At 46.7% G+C, this 21,606-nt stretch overlaps 1 protein-coding gene across 1 annotated transcript in view; it reads right to left on the bottom strand.

Annotated features, from left to right (window-relative positions):
- Window positions 1–21,606, bottom strand: part of EXOC4 (exocyst complex component 4) — a 314,735-nt gene that overhangs the window by 275,757 nt on the left and 17,372 nt on the right. Inside the window, exons 3-4 of the mRNA XM_068131080.2 lie at window positions 9,608–9,802; window positions 1,431–1,689 (exon numbers count right to left, since the gene is read on the bottom strand). Of these exons, the coding sequence (XP_067987181.2) occupies window positions 1,431–1,689; window positions 9,608–9,802 (454 nt within the window). The remainder of the gene's footprint in view (window positions 1–1,430; window positions 1,690–9,607; window positions 9,803–21,606) is intronic.

The raw sequence follows: 21,606 nt of genomic DNA, 5'->3' as shown, positions 1-21,606 counted from the left end.
TATCTTGTATATCTACAGAACAGAACATTATCTGGCTAACAAACCTAGTGAACGTAATGGAGGTCCCCATGTGGGGTTTATGGTTAAAAAAAGAAGTTGTTTACTTTTATAGATTTTTGAATTTCAGGGGAATTTGTAATAGAGAAGGGATCTATAATGGCTTGAATGATCGCCACCAAGCTTGGTCGGGATAGTGTCAGCCCCATTGGTGGTTAATGATGAAAAAATGAAGTTCAATAGATTTTGAGATTTAAGGGGGTGATTTGGAATAGGGGGTGAGTAACTTAATCTGTTGTGATAAAACTTTTCAAGGATCGTGTAGGCCCCAAGGGGAGTAGATTAGGGTGGGAGAGGGAATGGTGGAGGGTTTGAGAAGACAGAGGGGGGCTGTTGTGTTTGCACACAACACATGGACCCCTTAACATTTGGCATTTGTGTTTGTTTTGTTTTTCACAAAAGTGACATTCATGGAAGTGCAAGGCAGAACTAACAGTGGGATCATCATCAGGGAATGAATGACCATGATAGGAGGAAAGGGAGGTGGGGAGAAAACACAAACTAATAAATAAGATGGTTGCATTAGGAATGGTGAGTGGGTGTATTAAAGATTATGGGACAGAATTGGAGATGACAGGAGATGGCGTTGCACTGCTTGCTTTAAGCCCTGGAGGGAAGAGTGAGACAGAAGAGCTTCTGTAAGGTAGTTCCATAGACAGAAGTGAGGAATAAAAATGTTTGTGTGTGCAGTCCGTTTGGACTATAGAAGGGTGTTCATGGAAGATCGGGTCCATCCTGGCATTGTTAGCAAGGGTTAGTTGACTCAGTCTGTCATCCTTCCAAGGTCGACAAAATGACTGCGATGACATGACTGATGTGCCAGCTTACAGCGATGGGGGGGGGGGGGTATGGCTGCATCGGCGGCACAATCACACTCCCAGCAATGATGCAACCAGCAGCTACGAAAAAATACCCAGAACTACCCTCGCAAATCCTCGCTTTTTAACGATTCAAAAGAAAGTTTGACAAGGCGCAACATTGTTGCAGTAATAGTTGGAGGGGGGGGGGGGTGGGGGGGGGGAGGGAACATTTTGGATTTTGGGAGGCAATGGCATTCATTAGACTCAGCTTGCAGGGAAATAGCTGATATAACATCTTTCTATAAAATGCCATTTCCAATCGGCATCATGCAGGTGACATAACTTTGCTTTTGGTTACTGTCGACTTTATTCTAATAAATAAAGATATTCAGAAAATATTATATAAAATTAAAATTAAGTTTATGCTACGAGACTTTTTTAAAATGCAACAGTTGCATTATGAGCACTTACAGATCATGCTAAATGTAAAAAATACCAGCTGCAAAGTGAGCTCGATTAGCAACGTTCTGCGAAGAACAAGCACACGTGAATGAGCAGAATAAAAAAGTTCACCTATTTTTCTGGCAGGGACATCACCATCTGACTTTCGAGAGCCGTCCACGTCCAGGCCATGACCGGTGCTGCTGTTGGTTCCAAGTGGCTGAAACGAGCTAGGCCCGACACAGCTCGTCGAGCGGATGTACAGGTGGCGATTCAGCTCTTCGATCAGCACCAGGTGCAACTTCATCTTCCGATTCTGCAACTCCAAGCTTAGATCACTCAATCCTTCCACCTGGGCCAGACGGTTCGTTAAACAATCTACTGCATCCACCTGCCAAGAAAATTAACAAGGAAAAAGTGAAATATAAATTAGGCAATCAGAATTTGGAAAGGCCGACCACAAAATGTGATAACGTCCCTGAAATGAGAAAAATAATTCATTCTCGCCCAATCATACGAGGCGTACGTTCAAGACATCCTTTACATTGTGCTGAGAAGTTAAAACAAGAGGAGGTGGTACTTGCAGCAAATGTTATAAGGGATGAAAATATTGATTGGAATTTCTGAATCAAACCAAAATTTGATGGTAATCAGAAAAATTGCTTTATGCTTCTATATATGGGCAACGTTATTCAAAAATTGTTTCTTCTACTTGTGAAAGGATTTTGGAGTTTGCTGATGGAGCTGATTTGTTGATTTGTAATACTCAGTTCCAGAAAGAGGATAATAAGCTTGTTACATACACGTCAGGTGGGTCGACGACAACCGTTGACTACCTGATGGTGCGAAAGCGAAATAGGGGGCACCTCCGGGACACAAAGATGATCCCGGGGGAGGAGGCTGTTTCACAGCACCACTTGGTTGTCTGCGACATAAGGGTGAAAGGTGCGAGGAGAGCTCGGCGGGTGAAGTACCAACCGAGAATGAAGGTATAGAGGTTGAAAGAGATGACAGTGAGGGAGGCATTAAAAGAGAGGATGAGTATGGTCGAGGATGATGTGGTTGAGCTTGAAAGTGGTTGGATGTCAATGAAAGATAGTCTGTTGGGAGCCATTGGCGAGATATGTGGATGGACTAAAGGACCACCGAGGCACTTGGAAACATGGTGGTGGGATGATGAAGTTGGAAAGAGGATTGACGAGAAGAGGAAGAAGTTCAAGGAGTGGCAGAAGGCGAAGGGTATGGGGGCAGAAAAGGCAGAGCATGAAAGTTATAAGGCAGCCAAGAAGGCTGCAAAGAAAGAGGTAGCAAAGGCGCAGGAGGCATGTAGGAAAATTTCGGACAACGCTTGGATTCGGAAGAGGGTCAGAGAGCGGTATTCAGGATTGCAAAGCAGATAGCGAGAGGTGTGATGTGATGGGGGTGAGTTGCTTGAAGGATGAAGTGGGACAAATCGTTGTGGACCCAGATGGAATTAAAGGAAGATGGAAAGGATATATGGAAATGCTGTTGAATGCAGAGAATGAATGGGATGACAACAAAGAGAGTAACCCAGTTTTAGGATCGGCAGAGAAGATAACAGAGAAGGAAGTTGAGGAAGCGATAAAAGCAATGAAGAGTAGAAAAGCGGGAGGGCCAACGGGAGTTGTGGGAGATATGTTGAAGGCAGCGGGAAGTTGGGGTGTGAAGAGAATGACAGAGATCTGTAATCTGGTGTTGAAAGAAGGCTGCATTCCAGTGGATTGGGAACTGAGTACCCTCATCCCTCTATACAAGGGGAAAGGTGACCCTCTGGACTGTGGCCCGTATCGAGCGATAAAGTTATTGGAGCATGGAATGAAGGTATTGGAAAGGGTGTTGGAGAGGAGGATAAGGAAGAAAGTGAAGACTGACGAAATGCAGTTTGGATTTATGCAAGGAAGAGGAACGACAGACGCACTTTTTATTGTAAGGCAGTTGCAGGAAAAGTACATGGAGAAGAGGAAGAAGTTGTTTCTTGGTTTGTTGATCTGGAGAAAGCATTCGATAGGGTTCCACGCGAAGTAGTGACATGGGCATTGAGGAAGTTAGGAGTGGAGGAATGGTTGATCAGAATAGTGATGGCAATGTATGAAACAGCGCACACAGCTGTAAGGACGAAGGACGGGAACAGTGGCGAGTTTGAGGTGAAGGTGGGAGTGCATCAGGGGTCGGTACCAAGTCCACTACTATTTGTAGCTGTGATGGAGGTGCTGGCTCGGAAACTAAGGAGGGTATACCGTGGGAGTTGTTGTATGCAGATGATCTGATGTTGATTGCAGAAAGTATGGATGGACTGAAGGAGAAGATGAACAAGTGGAAAGAATGTATTGAGACAAAAGGTCTGAAGGTGAAATATCGGAAAGACGAAGGTGATGGCAAGTGGTAAAGCATGTGAGGTGAGGTGCAAAGAACTGGGAAGTGGCCGTGTGCTGTGTGCAGGAAGGGTGTCGGAGTGAACTCCATTCAATGTACAATGTGCGCGGAGAGGGTTCATCAAAAATGCAGTGGTCTGAGAGGGTCATTAACCAGTGTGGCAGCTACATTCAAGTGTAAGGTGTGCACAGGGGGAGCTGCAGATGGAGGAATTGTTGAGTTGGATCTTGGAGACGGCATGAAGCTGGAAGGTGTGAAAACATTTTGCTACCTAGGTGACATGCTGGATGGAGAAGGCGGATCAGACTGGGCAACGGTTGCTGGAGTGAGATGTGCATGGAAGAAGTTTCAGGAACTGAGTGGCGTGCTGACGAGGAGGGGAGTGTGGTTGAAGCTGAAGGGAAAGGTGTATGCTGCATGTGTGAGAAGTGTTATGATTTATGGGAGCGAGACATGGGTAATGAACATAGAGCAGCAACAAAGGCTGGAAGGGTGGAAATGCAAATGGTTCGGTGGATGTGTGGAGTATTGTTAAGAGAGAGGAAGACAAATGATTAATTGTGAAATATGATGGGGATAGAGCCTGTGATGGATGCTGTGAAGAGAAACAGGTTGAGATGGTTTGGTCATGTGTTAAGGAAGGATGAAAGTGACTGTTTGAGAAGAGTGATGGAAATGAATGTAGAAGGAAGTAGAGGATGCGGAAGACCGAGAAAGACTTGGCTGAAGGTGGTGGAAGAAGAAATGCGGGCAAGGGGGTTAACAAGGGGAGATGCAGAAAATACGGCAAAATGGAGAAGATCGTCATGGGGTCCGCAAGGCTAACCCCCGCTCTAGCAGGGAAAATGGCCTTAAAATGCCTGTTGTATGTGGGCAAGTATGCCATGCGTGCAGCCTCGTGTGCCAAGTTGATACAAGATCGGTATATGCATGTCGGAGAAATGGTTGAGGACATGTTCAATACCTGTTATTTAAGCAACTAAAATTGCCACCAATCTACCAGTCAGCCATCTTTGATCAGATCGCAAAATAAAGTGAGGTTCACGTGTGTGCCATCATGTACTCTGCTTGCATCAATGTTGAACAAAATCAGACCATGCATGCCCGGGAAATGGTTGGGGACATGTTTAACTAACAAAATGGCCGCCAGTAAGCCATCCAAGATCTCATCTTGAAAACAAACGAGATGGTATTCATAGAATACATTACCCTGCACAGTCAACTTATTGCAAGCCAACTCTTCTGTGTTTGAACATTTTTTTTTTCTTTGATCCAACATGGCTGCCAGACCACATGAGCGATGACATCACAAATTTCTATTCTCCAATATAATTATTGCATAGATCACGCTCAATACATTTCAAACTGATCAGACTAAGCGTTGTCTGTCGAATTATGACGTCATAATTGTGCCACCAATTACGTCATCGTTGATACCTATTCCCCATATGGAGTTCTTTACAATGAACCATGTTTCAAAAAAATTTTTGGGAGACAGAGGTGTTTTTCCAAGATGGCGCCTGTACCACGTGACCTATGACGTCATAATAATCATTAAAATATTATTCAGGAGGAGGCGCTCCTATGGTGAAAATTTCATGTCAATCGGACCAACGGTTGCCGAGAAAATGGATTTTTAAAATGCAGACACATACGGCACACGGGCACACGGCACACGTACGTACCTACATGAAAGCTTAACCCCGCTTTTCGCTTTGCGAGCGCAGGGTATTGACAGGCACATGTAAGCCACCCTTTATCTGATTGCCAAGTTTTAAGATCAGTAAATGCATGTCGGAGATATGATTGAGGACGTGTTCAACATCGGGTTGTTTTTTTTAACAAATAAAATGGCCACCAGTCGGCCATCTTTGTTCGCATGGTGAAACAAAATGATGTGCATATACACTACCAGTCAAAAGTTTTAGAACACCACAAATTTCCAGTTTTTATTGAAATTTACGCAGTTTAATGTCTCAATGTACTCTAAAATTAAGCATAGAACAAATAAACAATTGGAGATAAAAAAGGACTAATAGAATTATTTTGTTTAACAAAATTTAATTTAAATTTTTGACTCTGCAAAGTAGCCACCTTTTGCAGATATAACCGCCGAACACACTCGTGGCATTCTTTCTACAATGGATATCAAATATTGTTCGGGAAGTTCTTCCCAACACTGTTGCAGAAGTTCCCACAAATGTGTTGCACTTGTAGGTTGCTTTGCTTTCACCGTTCTGTCCAGTTCATCCAAAACCAGCTCGATGGGGTTTAAGTCTTGAGACTGTGCTGGCCATTCCATGATTTGAAGCCTACCGTCTTGTTCTTTTCCTCGAAGGTAGTTTTGGCATAGCCTGGAGGTGTGTTTAGGGTCATTATCTTGCTGTAGGATGAACCCCTGACCAACTAGGCGTATACCAGAGGGTATTGCATGGCGCTGCAAAATGCTGTGGTAGCCCTTTTGGTTCAGGGTGCCAGTCACTCTGTGCAAGTCGCCGACTCTAGATCCAGCAAAAGAGCCCCAGACCATCACGTTTGCTCCTCCTTGTGTGACAATTGGTGTCACACACTGAGGAACCATCCTTTCGCCTACTCGATGGCGTACAAAAACCCTGCGTGATGAACCAAAGATTTCAAATTTTGATTCATCGGTCCATAAGACCTTCTTCCAGTCTTCAGTAGTCCACTGGCAGTGCTTCATGGCCCAGGCAAACCTCTTTTTCTTATTTTTCCATCTTAGCAATGGCTTTCTTTCTGCCACTCGACCTGTCAAACCTGCAGCTCGAAGTCTTCTCTTCACAGTTGAAACTGAGACTTGCTTACTTCGACCAGTGTTAAGCTGTGCTTGAAGCTGTTGTCCTGTGAGCCGCCTATCACGCAAGCTGTCAGAAACTTGTCTTCTGATTCTGTTGTGGCTTTGGGTCTGCCAGACCTCTTCCTGTCAGTTTCCTCCAGTTTCCAAGTGCCTTTTGATGGTGTAGGAAACTGTACTCGCTGACACCTTGGTTTTCTTTGCAATTTCTCTAAAGGAAAGACCTACACTTTTAAGGGTTATAATGGTCTGTCTGTCTTCCTTTGTTAATTGCCCTTTTCTCACCATTATGCCAGCAATATACTACATAATGCAGTGCAATATTGTCCAAATAATGCTTCAGAGGGTGTAATAACAGTCTGTTCCAATACTGCTTTTATACAGACAGGGGGTTTGTAATCAAGTAATCAGCAGAGGTCGAGACACCTGTAGGAATTGTTTGCATCAACTTTCAAGGCTTAATTTACTTACATTGCTGCAGAACAGCTGTAAGCTGTTAACCCATTACTTGTTCCCTGAAGAAGGCCTTTTTTTACAATATAACTGTGCAATTTACATTATTTTCCCGTTTTTGCTAACCTAACCTAACCTTTTTTTATTATTATTAACTCGAGCAGTTTACTGCTTACCTTTGTACCATTTCAGGTTATTCACTGGAATTGAATTGCTTAAATTTCAAGAAAACTGCAAAAATTGAGGTGTTCTAAAACTTTTGACCGGTAGTGTATATACAGTGCATTCAGAAAGTATTCAGACCCCTTCACTTTTTTCACATTTTGTTATGTTGCTGCTTTATGCTGAAATCGTTTAAATTCATTTTTTCCCTCATCAATCTCCACTCAAGACCCCATAATGACAAAGAGAAAACAGGATTTTAGAAAGTTTTGCAAATTTATTAAAAATAAAAAAACTGAAATATCACATTTACATAAGTATTCAGACCCTTTGCTATGACACTTGAAATTTAGCTCAGGTGCCTCCCATTTCTCTTGATCATCTTTGAGATATTTCTACACCTTGATTGGTCTACCTGTGGTAAATTCAATTGATTGGACATGATTTGGAAAGGCACACACCTGTCTATATAAGGTCTCACAGCTGACAATGCATATCAGAGCAAAAACCAAGCCATGAGGTCGAAGGAACTGCCTGCAGAGCTCAGAGACAGGATTGTATCGAGGCACAGATCTGGGGAAGCCTACAAAAAAAAATCTCTGCTGCATTGAAGGTTCCCAAGAGCACAGTGGCCTCCATAATTCTTAAATGGAAGAAGTTTGGAACCAGGACTCTTCCTAGAGCTGGCCGCCCGGCCAAACTGAGCAATCGGAGGAGAAGGGCCTTGGTAATAGAGGTGACCAAGAACCCGATGGCCACTCTGGCTGAGCTCCAGTGATCCTGTGTGGAGATGGGAGAAACTTCCAGAAGGACAACCATCACTGCAACACTCCACCGATCTGGGCTTTATGGCAGAGTGGCAAGACGGAAGCCTCTCCTCAGTGAAAGACACATGAAAGCCCACAGAATCTTGTTTCTCACAGTCTGAGAGTCCTTTTGGTGATTTTTTGCAAACTCCAAGCGGGTTTTCATATGTCTTCTCCCATCTCCACACAGGATCTCTGGAGCTCAGCCAGAGTGACCATCGGGTTCTTGGTCACCTCTATTACCAAGGCCCTTCTCCCCTGATTGCTCAGTTTGGCCGGGCGGCCAGCTCTAGGAAGAGTCCTGGTTGTTCCAAACTTCTTCCATTTAAGAATTATGGAGGCCACTGTGCTCTTGGGAACCTTTAATGCAGCAGAAATTTTTTGTGGGCTTCACCAGCTCTGTGCCTCGACACAATCCTGTCTCTGAGCTCTGCTGGCAGTTCCTTCGACCTCATGGCTTGGTTTCTGCTCCGATATGCATTGTCAGCTGTGAGACCTTATATCGACAGGTGTGTGCCTTTCCAAATCATGTCCAATCAATTGAATTTACCACAGGTGGACTCCAATCAAGGTGTATAAATATCTCAAAGATGATCAAGAGAAATGGGAGGCACCTGAGCTAAATTTCAAGTGTCATAGCAAAGGGTCTGAATACTTATGTAAATGTGATATTTCAGTTTTTGTTTTTTAAATAAATTTGCAAAACTTTCTAAAATCCTGTTTTCTCTTTGTCATTATGGAGTATTGAGTGTGGATTGATGAGGGGAAAAAATGAATTTAAACGATTTCAGCATAAGGCTGCAACATAACAAAATGTGAAAAAAGTGAAGGGGTCTGAATACTTTCAGAATGCACTGTACATCATGTATTGTCTTTATGCCAAGTATGAACAAAATTGGTCCATACATGTCCGAGATATGGTTGCGGACGCATGTACAGACGAACAAGACCCAATCCATAAGCCCGTTTCAGATGAAGTCCAACCTGGGGCTAATAACTAGACAGGCCACCTTACAAATGCTACAAATGCATGCAGCTATGACCAGGATTCAATCTGCCCCACGTTGATACAATCACACTTTGATAGGACACGTGCCCCATGACCTGGACATAGTAAACTACAATGAAAACTATAATGGCACACGGTAGAGTGCATAGCTCCGCCAGGCTGAACAGTTTACATTTTGTATCCCGATGATAGGCTGGATCTGCATCCGCACCTGAACCAAAATTTAATCGGCTTTTTCTTGTCAATGAACCAGCTTATCCACCAAGTTTTGTCATAATCAATCCACAACTTTGAGATATCGTGCTATATATCGTTTTTAGACCCATCTCTCAATTAGGAAGAATCACTTAAAAACAAATAATTCTCAGATCCGGATCCACATTCGAATCTTAAACAAAATTGAATCAATTCTTCAATGGCAGAAACCCAACCTGTCCACAAAGTTTCATCCAAATCCGTCTATAACCTTTTGAGATATCCTGCTCACAAACAGACAAACAGACAAACACAGGGGTGAAACATAATACTAGCATTTGAACATGGGATTCCAATGTCATGAGACGAGTGTTCTGATGAGAACATGAAACAGTTGTATGTCGAATGCTGTATTACAGGAGCCAAGATATCACTACAATTATAAAGCAATGTAGTGACCAACACCATGCAACCTTACCAGTATATCTGTGGCATGCAAATAGCGTTTGCTGGCCATGGCCTGGTCCATCTGGTGTCGGACCTGGCGGATAGACTCAATGTCTGCGAGCAAGGCCAGGACATGTTTATGCTCAACACCCTCGACCCAGAGCTTACGCAACTCATCACGTTTGCAATGAAGAAGGCTTTTGCAAGAAAGCAGATTTTCACGCACCTGCGCACAACAACAAAAAAATAGCACATTAAAAACCCTCTCTTGAAACTCCTCATGGAAATTAAACATGCAACCTACTGCCGCCGATGCAATATCATGGGTGAAAAACAAATAAGGTGAAAAACAGCAGAAAAAGTATTTGTAAATATATATTTGGCATCTATAATAATAAAAGGGTGTGTGTGTGTGTGTGTGTGTGTGTGTGTGTGTGTGTGTGTGTGTGTGTGTGTGTGTGTGTGTGTGTGTGTGTGTGTGTGTGTGTGTGTGTGCACGGATCCGTCACTTCCACCTTTGTTATTATACACTTGTAGAATATTTTTAGTTTCAGGTAATGGTAATATTGTTGTTAAGATTTTTGTGTGAAATGGAGATGACTTTAGTAAAAGGTAAAAATAAATGTTTGTGAAGGAAAAAGGAAAACGCGGCAAAGGAGGAGGAGGAGAAGACGGAAGAGAAGGAGGAGGAGAACACGGCCAGGAGATACAGCCGTGAGTCGCATTGAGGCTGCTTGCGGACTTTTTTGATATTGGTCGCGAATGAGTTGATGCTTCCCGTGAAAAGGATTGCCCGTGACATCGTCCTATATTGCGATTGCAATTAAACCTGAGTCTCAGGTTTTTATACCAAGCGTGAGTTATTGTTGGAGAAAAATCAAGAGCCTCCATTACAGGCTGATACGCCATTTTGTCCTCAAAGGGACCGTCCGCTTGGTGCATCTCGTTTTGTCATTGGGATTCCAATATCGACATCATCGTGTGGATTTGCCATTGGTTTCCATATAGACTCAATTCCCATATCGACCTCCCACCTCGTAACTCCTTGTCCACCGTCATGCCAATACCTGCCTGTTCTCGTCATTTTGCACGGCTTCAACCAGTGTGGGGATCCGTGTGCAGACTTTGGGGAATGTTACATTCCACTCACGTTTGGCGTATCGTGAGTTTATTGCTTTGAGAGCATTTGGGGAATGATTGTACCATCCTATGTATTGTTCATTTGATGCAAGTGACATTTTCATTGTACTTTCTATAAGAGTGTTATTATTGTGTATGTGAGAGTTCTTAATACAATTACGTGCTTTGTTCTACAATTGCATTGGTGTGGTTTTACCATGGTTTATTAGAACACGCAAAATACCAAATCTTTCGGCCGTGTTCCCTCTCGAGACCCTGAGGTGCACCGTAACCGGGGTTCGGGGAGGAATACCTAATAGTGTGTGTGTGTGTGTGTGTGTGTGTGTGTGTGTGTGTGTGTGTGTGTGTGTGTGTGTGTGTGTGTGTGTGTGTGTGTGTCCTCCACAACTCCAAAACCATGAAACTGAGCAGCTTTGAAACTTTGCATGCATACGTATCAACCTCCAAGAGAGTGCATGAATGAAAACCGGGTGTTTGGGTGTAATTTTGAAGATAATTCATGCTGACAGGTTTACCTTTGGTCAGCCTGCGGTCAGGTCGCTCAATGGACAAAAAGGTGGAAGACCCCAAGTATGCCTTTCCTCAGAACAGGTTGGTTCCTATACAATAAAGCTTCATATCTACAAATGGTCATATAACTGAACTTCATACCGACAAATCGCTGTATTCCTGTATACATCGCAATGCTTATAAATGCTAGTGTTCGTGCCTTTATTTAATTTCAGCAAAGCTCGAGAATCTTCACCTGAACCGAATTTCAAAGTTTTAACTCTGACCTCAGCAGCAGTTTCAACTATTTTTTTTTTAAAGTCTTCATTTGTCCAATTCGGACATTGTGGGACACACCAGGCATCTCAACAGTATTGTTGTAGTGCTTGCTCGAGTGCTTAAGCTGCTTGGCGATCGGTCTTTGGGCTTCTTTTGCATGTCATGGCGATACAGTAGACAGCGCTCCCTTTTTGTTTTTACAGACATAGATTGTTATTACACAAGATCACATTGATTCACATTTTTGTGCAATCTACTTTCATGATATTATATTAATACAAGTTATATTAATATACCTAAAAATAAATACTTATTGAAAAAAAAACAACACGTCCAATCAAACATTGTTTGGCACTCCGCCATGTTGAACTCTTGCTGTGCAAGTGAAAGTCTAACATTTTGTTTGCTCGCTCTGGTTTACACATTTCATTGATTTCCTGCTTGATTTTCACTTTTATAGGAGACTATTGAAAGGCAAATATTTGTGTTTGCCGTTTTTATGCCGTGTTGAAACGTGAAATTTGTGAATAATTTGACTGTCCTCTTTTGGGATAGCATATTCGTGGGGTCTACTCAACTTGTATTGTTACGTTTGTGGGGGGTAGATAATGGAATAATGTAGACCCAGGAAGTGTATAGATTATCCTGCTCCATTGGCCGCGATGAAGAAGAAGAACCCCCATGTACATAAGTAGGGATCCGGGAGACTGGATTTCGTATAAGAGTGTATCTTTGTTCCCATGACGATGGGTGGGACTATGTTAATTCGTTGTTTTTTTTTGGGTACTGAATCGAGGCTTGTGAAAGCTGACATTTACTTCACAAACAAATCAACCAGACAAACAAAATATATAAAAAGAGGGAGCGGAAGACAAGATGGGGAGAGAAGGGGAAGCACACAAACACTTGAGAGCACACAACATTTGAGAGCAGGGAGATGTGTGGGAGGGAGGGGACTTGGGGGGAGGAGGCGTGGGAAGGGGGGGGATGGGAGAAGTATAAAACACAAGGACACCAAGGACTTCCAGGACAGAAGTTGGTATTTCAAAAAAGTGGAATTGGGGTGAAATTAGTGGGGGTAGAAAATATCAAGGTTTTGGATGGGGGAAGATAAGAGATGGTGGTGAACAGCTGTTTTAAAGACCTGGAGGGTGGAGTGGGATTGAAGAGAGTGAGGGAGTTTGTTCCAGAGGTGGGAGAAAAGAGGAATGAAGGAGTGAAGGTGAGCAGAGAGTCTTGATTTTGGCAGTTTAACCATAAGAGGGTTGCAGGCAGATCTTGTGTGACCTGTAGGAATATTTGCAGGACAGAGCCCAGAGAGGGCTGGGGGGGCAAGGCCAGACAGGAGTCGGTAGAAGACGGAAAGACCACCAACCTGCCTGCGGTGAGTGAGTGAGAGGCCCTTGGAGTTAGCTTCATCACGGGAGATTCCAATGATTCTGAATGCTTTGGTTTCAACAGCGTGAAGACGAGCTAGGTGTGAGGCAGGAGCACCAGCCCAGAGGGGAGAGCAGTATTCCATTGAGCTGTGGATGAAAGTCTTGTATGTGGTGAGGAGCTCAGGTGTGCCAAGGAAGGACTTCGCACGACGGAGGATGCCCAGTCGGCGACTAGCTTTGGAGGCCAGATTTGAAATGTGGTTTTCCCAGGAAAGATCATGGCAGATAGTGAGACCCAAAAGCTTGGGTGACAGAACTTCTTGGAGAGGATTATTCAGAAGGTGGATGGGAGGGATGTCCAGTCGGTCTTTTCGGAGAGACATCGTAAGAGTGTGAGATTTGTCAGGATTGAAAGACATGTTCCACTTGTTTGCCCAGTCTGTGATTTTGTCCAGGTCTGCAGAGAGTGAGGAGGCTGCAGACTGCCGATTTGAGCAATGAAGAATGGAGCGACAGAGAGTAGAGTCATCAGCAAAGAGATAGAGAGGATTTTCAAGAGAGTCAGAGAGATCATTGATGAAGACCAGAAAAAGCACAGGGCCCAGAACACTGCCTTGGGGAACTCCAGCCTGAACACGAAGAGGAGATGAGAGAAACCCATTCAGGGCCACACGTTAGTTAGTTAGGGATTAAGGGTAATTAATGCCCTGTATGTAATCGCCTCTGTACATTTCACCTTGTTCCTTATGACAATGCAGCACACACACATATAGCCGGACAATCAGCATGCAAATAAAAATAACCGGAAATAGGACATCGAGCACCACCAATGACACCAGCGACCTGGTGATCACAAAAGAACATGAGGGGCGGGAGGCCACGCCCCAAAGAGCAGCGATTGGTCAGGACACCAAGGGCGATGAGATGGCACTAGCTCAGTGGTTCTTAACCTTTTTAAAGGCACCGAACCCTAACGAAAGGGTTCGGCGAACCATCTCAGCCTGTTCCTCTTCATGGGTAATGAACGTAGAGCAGCAACGAAGGCTGGAAAGGGTGGAAATGCGAATGGTTCGATGGATGTGCGGAGTATCGTTGAGAGAGAGGAAGACAAATGATGAATTGCGAAAGATGATGGGAATATTGCCTGTGATTGATGCTGTGAAGAGGAACAGGCTGAGATGGTTTGGTCATGTGTTGAGGAAGGATGAAAGTGACTGGTTGAGAAGAGTGATGGAAATTGATGTAGAAGGAAGTAGAGGACGGGGAAGACCGAGAAAGACTTGGCTAAAGATGGTGGAAGAAGAAATGCGGGCAAGGGGGTTAACGAGGAGAGATGCAGAAAATAGGGCAAAATGGAGAAGATTGTCATGGGGACCGCAAGGCTAACCCCCGCTCTAGCAGGGAAAATGGCCTTAAAATGCATGTTGTTGTTGTTGTTGTTGAACCCTAACGAAACCCACCAAACACTCGTGGAACCCCTCAAATTTGACAAAAAATTATGAAGAATTGCATCCTAATGCATTTTCTGTTCTTCTTTTCGGGAGGCGATCTGGGAAATGCGTGGTTTTGTTTTGGCAAGGGCCACCCTCAAATCATTTTCGCATGCAAGCCTGCTCCTTTTCTTTATTTTAATGTCCACCAGTTTCGAAAACGCATGCTCACAGAGATACGTTGTAACGAACGGCGTGAATGCGATTTTAGCGATGTGAGGATATCCTTCCATTTGGCGGCACCAAAACGTTGAGCGCGCTGTTGTGCCGAAGAGTTGTTGTCGAGTCTGGCTCTGCTGAAGTTCGATGAGGTCATCGAGGTATTGGTCGTTGACATCTGCGGTTGCAACGTCGAAAGTAAACGGCTGCCGCACCCATGCTGGGTATTGCTCTTGGTCAGGGAAGTAGCCGTCGAATGACTTTCCCAGCTCATCCAAGTGCTTGGCAATCGCTTGCTTCAGCTCCCCCGGTACAGCAGTGCCTCCAACTTCAGACTCATCTTCGGTCCCGCTCACGCACTCATCCAGTAGACAAAAGTTCGCGAAGTTATCGTTCTCTGTTCGCCGCCTCCACAACGGTAACTTCTTTTGGAAAGCGCTCAGCTTTTCTTCAGATTCGATGACATTCACTCCACCGCCCTGCATCTGGCAATTGAGATGATTGAGTGTGTCAAAGATGTCAGCCAAGTACGCCAAGGCGAGGATGAACTCTGACTCTTGGAAGTGCGTTGCATGGCAATGCTGGTGTTCTCGCAAAAACAGGGCTAATTATACACGCAAGGCAAAAACACGGCTCACTACCTTCCCTCGTGATAACCATAGAACATTAGAGTGGGAGAGAAGGACTTCGAATTCAGAGCCGATTTCATTGCACAGCTCTTTGAAGATGCGATGATTCAGAGCACGGCTTCGCACGTAATTCACAGTTTCAACAACGATTTTCAGAACATTGGCCAGTTTTGGAGGCAGGGTTTTTGATGCCAGCACGTGTCTGTGCAGGACGCAGTGCGTGACGATGATGTGTGGTGCATCGGCCTTCACCAGCGCTCCAAAACCGGAGTTGCATCCCAGCATGGCTGGAGCTCCATCCGAGCAAACTACAGACACCATGTTCCACGAGAGGCTGTTGCTTCTGAAGAAGTCGTCCACTAGCTTCTTCACGTCAGCTGCCTTCGTCGTTGTTGCGAGAGGCTTGCAGAACAGAAAGTCTTCCTTGATCTCATCTCCTTTGACATAACGCACAAATAAGATGAGCTGGCTCAAATTTGAAACGTCGGTGGTCTCGTCGAGTTGAAGGCTGAATTTTGTCGGGCTTGCGACCAAATCTGCAACTACCTGGGTGAGGATGTCGTCGCTCATGCCGTCGATTCTGCATCTGATGGTATCATTTGAGAGTGGAACGAGAGACAACTTGTTTTCAGTTTTCAGCACCTTTTCCCAGCATGATGTTGGCCATCTTCAACTCGGCCGGTTTGATGAGTGTCTCGCCAACGGTGTGCAGTTTGCACTGCTTTGCGATCAGGTACGCAACTTCATACGACGCGGTGATGATCGGTTTGTCAATTGGAACGAAGCCGAGAGTGGGCAAGGTAGTACTTGCGTCAAATCGGACTCTCTTCAATTTGAATTCATCCAGTGTTGCGTCTTTGTACTGCCCCTCGCCGTGCAGTTTTTTGAAGCGTTCCAATAGTTTTGCTGGTGCTCGGCTGGAGTTGCTCAACTTGACATTGCAAAGCATGTATTGAGGACGCTGACTTCCGTCCCGTTCCATCAAACACGTGAACCCGTACCGCACATAATCCTCCGACCACTTCCTTTTTTTGCTCGACATACTGCAAAAAATAAAAATAAAAAAGTAACAAACTGATCTTAATTGAGTTCGGGCAAATAATTATATGACAAAAATTAAACTAGAGGTTCCAGGGAACCTGAACTCAACTGGTCTATATCAATATGGTTAGAATATGCATAATAGAATCACAAACTATATAGTTTATATGTGCTAAAGAGGTACAGTAACGTTGAAGGTCTCATGTTTAAACAGGAAACTAGAAAAAATTGAGTTTTAAGTGAGGCATGAAAAGTAAAACTACAATTACTTTTCTCAGATTTCAGACTTGAATTTATTATATGTGTTGAGGTTTGTTAGATACTGTCTACACACCAAGTTTCAGCCTTCTAGCTACATTAGGAAGTACCAGATCGACAAAAATTGATTTTTCAATATGGCCGCCCTGCCGCGACCATTTTTGGGCGTGCAACGCCCAAAAGCAATCCCAAACTAGTTTATGTCTTAAAGATGCGGGATAACAAGTTTCATCAAATTTGATCAATATTTGTGACTTTTAGAGCGTAGACGTCGAATTGTTTACAGACGACAGACAGACAGACAGACAGACAGACGACAGACACTGGGTGTCGACAAAAACTCAGCTGGACATAGTCCAGTTGAGTTAAAAAGGAACATGCTTAAATATAATCAGTACCCCTCTGAAAACTGAGAAATTTTAACGAAGAAAACATAACTTATAGTTACGATGACGGGATTTATTATCTACTCAACTCTATGTCACCTCAAATCCCATTATAATATTACATAGAAAACTGCGAATTGTTAGTTTTGAATTGCGACCAAAGGAGTTATATCAATCACCTCCACCTAATTTTCTGAGTAATTCATACATATTTTATAATCACCATCCACTTTTGACTAATATAACTCTGAACCCGCCCTGCATATCCACAAACATTTCCAACTTACTTTTCAATAAATCAGTAACTCCAAAGTAAGGCGCGACCAATGACGCACGGCACACGGCAAGCTAATCGAGGCTATTCACTGGAATTTCCGAACACCTGCAAAGTCCAAAATCCAGTAAGTAAGTAAGCAAGTAAGCACCATCAACAGAATAATTAGCAAGTTGCTCATTCATTCAACTTACTACAGTCAGTGTGAAACAACTTATCTTAAACACAGACCAGAGAAACCATGAATGGTTTGGGATACAAGTACAAATAACATTTCCATTCGTTCGTAATATACATAGCAAAATAATAATAATAATAATATTAATAATAAGCATAATTACTAATTACACATAGATTCAAAATTGATACAAAACTTTAAAAAAAAATAAAAAAAAATTGCAATGCATTTCGGAGGACCTCCGCCGGACCCCTGAGACTGGCTCACTGAACCCCTGGGGTTCGGTCGAACCCAGGTTAAGAACCACGGCCTCTAAAGGTGTTGTTGTTGTTGTTGTTGTTGTTGTTGTTGGGACACCCTCTTGAGTTGGGACTTTGATAGTGAACAGTCACGGTTGTTGCCAGGGGTGTGCCGAGTTCCTGCAGATGGTCGCGGCTCGTGCATTTGTTCTTCTTGGTCCGGGCGATTGGCTGAGCGGCCGCATTGTCCTTTCATTGGCTCATTAGTGCTGGCTGGGCATCATCTGGGTGCGCTGAGAGACATGTGTGCTGGTGAAGCAGACAACGAAGACAAGTGTGGCTGAGTGATCAAGGGCGCGCTGAGGCCTACTTCCCGCCAGGGACTGTGCCGTGCCTGGATTGCGCGCCCGGGGGCCTGGACGATTCCCGACGGGGTTCAGAAGCCGCTCGCAGCTGAGTACAGAAACATTACGCGTTATTTTCACCAGTTATTTTTCCCCTTGTGTGTATACGGGTCTGTATGGGGGCACACCATTTAGGAATTTTAGTTGCCCTGCATTATTTTGTTACCGGCATTCCTTCAATAAAGCCGGTATTTTTGTACATTTTAAATCTGTGTCGGTCTGGCTTGACTACGCTCCAGTGGAAGCCATCCAGGTAAGTTTGTCATTCTCCTTTCCCTCACGTGTAAAGAACACCACTATTGTTGACTGAACCACTCAGAGCGCAAGCTCGATCGGCAATCCGTCCGAGACCGATCTTTATCGGCTACGGACAGGACAGTATTTACATTTTTAGAGGTCCGTCGAGGTGCTCCACACGAAATTAAAACAAATCTGGTGAAAAACATGTGTTTAAAAATGAAATCACATCGTTCTGTGCGTTCTGCAGGCAAATGTAACCAGTGATTACACACACACAGACGTGCAGGCAATATGGCATGTTTTCTTCGTGGTTTATCTATGTTACATGTGATTGTACTAATGGATGCACCTGAGGCTGTTACACTTGCGCTAAAATAAGTTTGGGGAAAATCTGAAGTTTTTGAGGGATTATACACCTTGATATCATAGAATTTTGGAGAAACGTATAATTTTGAGGCCTCCCTGGGAGAAGTATTTATCTCGATGATAACACAATTTAACACATGCTTGCCCGTTTTGATACAACCAAGAAGGTAATGGAGGGAGGAAGAAGGTAATGGAGGGAGGAAGAAGGTAATGGAGGGAGGAAGAAGGTAATAGAGGGAGGAAGAAGGTAATGGAGGGAGGAAGACGATAATGGAGGGAGGAAGACGATAATGGAGGGAGGAAGAAGATAATGGAGGGAGGAAGAAGATAATGGAGGGAGGAAGAAGATAATGGAGGGAGGAAGAAGATAATGGAGGGAGGAAGAAGATAATGGAGGGAGGAAGAAGATAATGGAGGGAGGAAGGATTGCTACCGTCATGGCGTCATCTGAGGAGAAACCCACGTTTCCCCGAGGGAAGGACAGTTTTCCTGAGGGAGCGAGGCGACGCATGTGCGCTCGGCACGAATTGTGGTGGAGGTGGTGAAAGGCGGGAGGAAAGATTGCTACCGTCATGGCGTCACCTGAGGAGAAACCCTCGTTTCCCTGAGGGAAAGACCGCTGGTCTTTCCCTCGCGGTCCCCGTGTGCTGTCTTTCCCTCGCGGTCCCCGTGTGCTGTCTTTCCCTCGCGGTCCCCGTGTGCTGTCTTTCCCTCGCGGTCCCCGTGTGCTGTCTTTCCCTCGCGGTCCCCGTGTGCTGTCTTTCCCTCGCGGTCCCCGTGTGCTGTCTTTCCCTCGCGGTCCCCGTGTGCTGTCTTTCCCTCGCGGTCCCCGTGTGCTGTCTTTCCCTCGCGGTCCCCGTGTGCTGTCTTTCCCTCGCGGTCCCCGTGTGCTGTCTTTCCCTCGCGGTCCCCGTGTGCTGTCTTTCCCTCGCGGTCCCCGTGTGCTGTCTTTCCCTCGCGGTCCCCCTGTGCTGTCTTTCCCTCGCGGTCCCCCTGTGCTGTCTTTCCCTCGCGGTCCCCCTGTGCTGTCTTTCCCTCGCGGTCCCCCTGTGCTGTCTTTCCCTCGCGGTCCCCCTGTGCTGTCTTTCCCTCGCGGTCCCCCTGTGCTGTCTTTCCCTCGCGGTCCCCCTGTGCTGTCTTTCCCTCGCGGTCCCCCTGTGCTGTCTTTCCCTCGCGGTCCCCCTGTGCTGTCTTTCCCTCGCGGTCCCCCTGTGCTGTCTTTCCCTCGCGGTCCCCGTGTGCTGTCTTTCCCTCGCGGTCCCCCTGTGCTGTCTTTCCCTCGCGGTCCCCCCCTGTGCTGTCTTTCCCTCGCGGTCCCCCTGTGCTGTCTTTCCCTCGCGGTCCCCCTGTGCTGTCTTTCCCTCGCGGTCCCCCTGTGCTGTCTTTCCCTCGCGGTCCCCCTGTGCTGTCTTTCCCTCGCGGTCCCCCTGTGCTGTCTTTCCCTCGCGGTCCCCCTGTGCTGTCTTTCCCTCGCGGTCCCCCTGTGCTGTCTTTCCCTCGCGGTCCCCGTGTGCTGTCTTTCCCTCGCGGTCCCCGTGTGCTGTCTTTCCCTCGCGGTCCCCCGTGTGCTGTCTTTCCCTCGCGGTCCCCGTGTGCTGTCTTTCCCTCGCGGTCCCCGTGTGCTGTCTTTCCCTCGCGGTCCCCGTGTGCTGTCTTTCCCTCGCGGTCCCCCGTGTGCTGTCTTTCCCTCGCGGTCCCCGTGTGCTGTCTTTCCCTCGCGGTCCCCGTGTGCTGTCTTTCCCTCGCGGTCCCCGTGTGCTGTCTTTCCCTCGCGGTCCCCGTGTGCTGTCTTTCCCTCGCGGTCCCCGTGTGCTGTCTTTCCCCTCGCGGTCCCCCGTGTGCGGTCTTTCCCTCGCGGTCCCCGTGTGCTGTCTTTCCCTCGCGGTCCCCGTGTGCTGTCTTTCCCTCGCGGTCCCCGTGTGCTGTCTTTCCCTCGCGGTCCCCGTGTGCTGTCTTTCCCTCGCGGTCCCCGTGTGCTGTCTTTCCCTCGCGGTCCCCGTGTGCTGTCTTTCCCTCGCGGTCCCCGTGTGCTGTCTTTCCCTCGCGGTCCCCGTGTGCTGTCTTTCCCTCGCGGTCCCCGTGTGCTGTCTTTCCCTCGCGGTCCCCGTGTGCTGTCTTTCCCTCGCGGTCCCCGTGTGCTGTCTTTCCCTCGCGGTCCCCGTGTGCTGTCTTTCCCTCGCGGTCCCCGTGTGCTGTCTTTCCCTCGCGGTCCCCGTGTGCTGTCTTTCCCTCGCGGTCCCCGTGTGCTGTCTTTCCCTCGCGGTCCCCGTGTGCTGTCTTTCCCTCGCGGTCCCCGTGTGCTGTCTTTCCCTCGCGGTCCCCGTGTGCTGTCTTTCCCTCGCGGTCCCCGTGTGCTGTCTTTCCCTCGCGGTCCCCGTGTGCTGTCTTTCCCTCGCGGTCCCCGTGTGCTGTCTTTCCCTCGCGGTCCCCGTGTGCTGTCTTTCCCTCGCGGTCCCCGTGTGCTGTCTTTCCCTCGCGGTCCCCGTGTGCTGTCTTTCCCTCGCGGTCCCCGTGTGCTGTCTTTCCCTCGCGGTCCCCGTGTGCTGTCTTTCCCTCGCGGTCCCCGTGTGCTGTCTTTCCCTCGCGGTCCCCGTGTGCTGTCTTTCCCTCGCGGTCCCCGTGTGCTGTCTTTCCCTCGCGGTCCCCGTGTGCTGTCTTTCCCTCGCGGTCCCCGTGTGCTGTCTTTCCCTCGCGGTCCCCGTGTGCTGTCTTTCCCTCGCGGTCCCCGTGTGCTGTCTTTCCCTCGCGGTCCCCGTGTGCTGTCTTTCCCTCGCGGTCCCCGTGTGCTGTCTTTCCCTCGCGGTCCCCGTGTGCTGTCTTTCCCTCGCGGTCCCCGTGTGCTGTCTTTCCCTCGCGGTCCCCGTGTGCTGTCTTTCCCTCGCGGTCCCCGTGTGCTGTCTTTCCCTCGCGGTCCCCGTGTGCTGTCTTTCCCTCGCGGTCCCCGTGTGCTGTCTTTCCCTCGCGGTCCCCGTGTGCTGTCTTTCCCTCGCGGTCCCCGTGTGCTGTCTTTCCCTCGCGGTCCCCGTGTGCTGTCTTTCCCTCGCGGTCCCCGTGTGCTGTCTTTCCCTCGCGGTCCCCG

The sequence above is a fragment of the Myxine glutinosa genome, chromosome 11 (assembly GCF_964187855.1).
Source record: "Myxine glutinosa chromosome 11, kmMyxGlut1.1, whole genome shotgun sequence".
NCBI lineage: Eukaryota > Metazoa > Chordata > Myxini > Myxiniformes > Myxinidae > Myxine > Myxine glutinosa.
The sequence above is the reverse complement of the archived record's forward strand: the minus strand, read 5'-3'. Positions and strand labels throughout refer to the sequence as shown.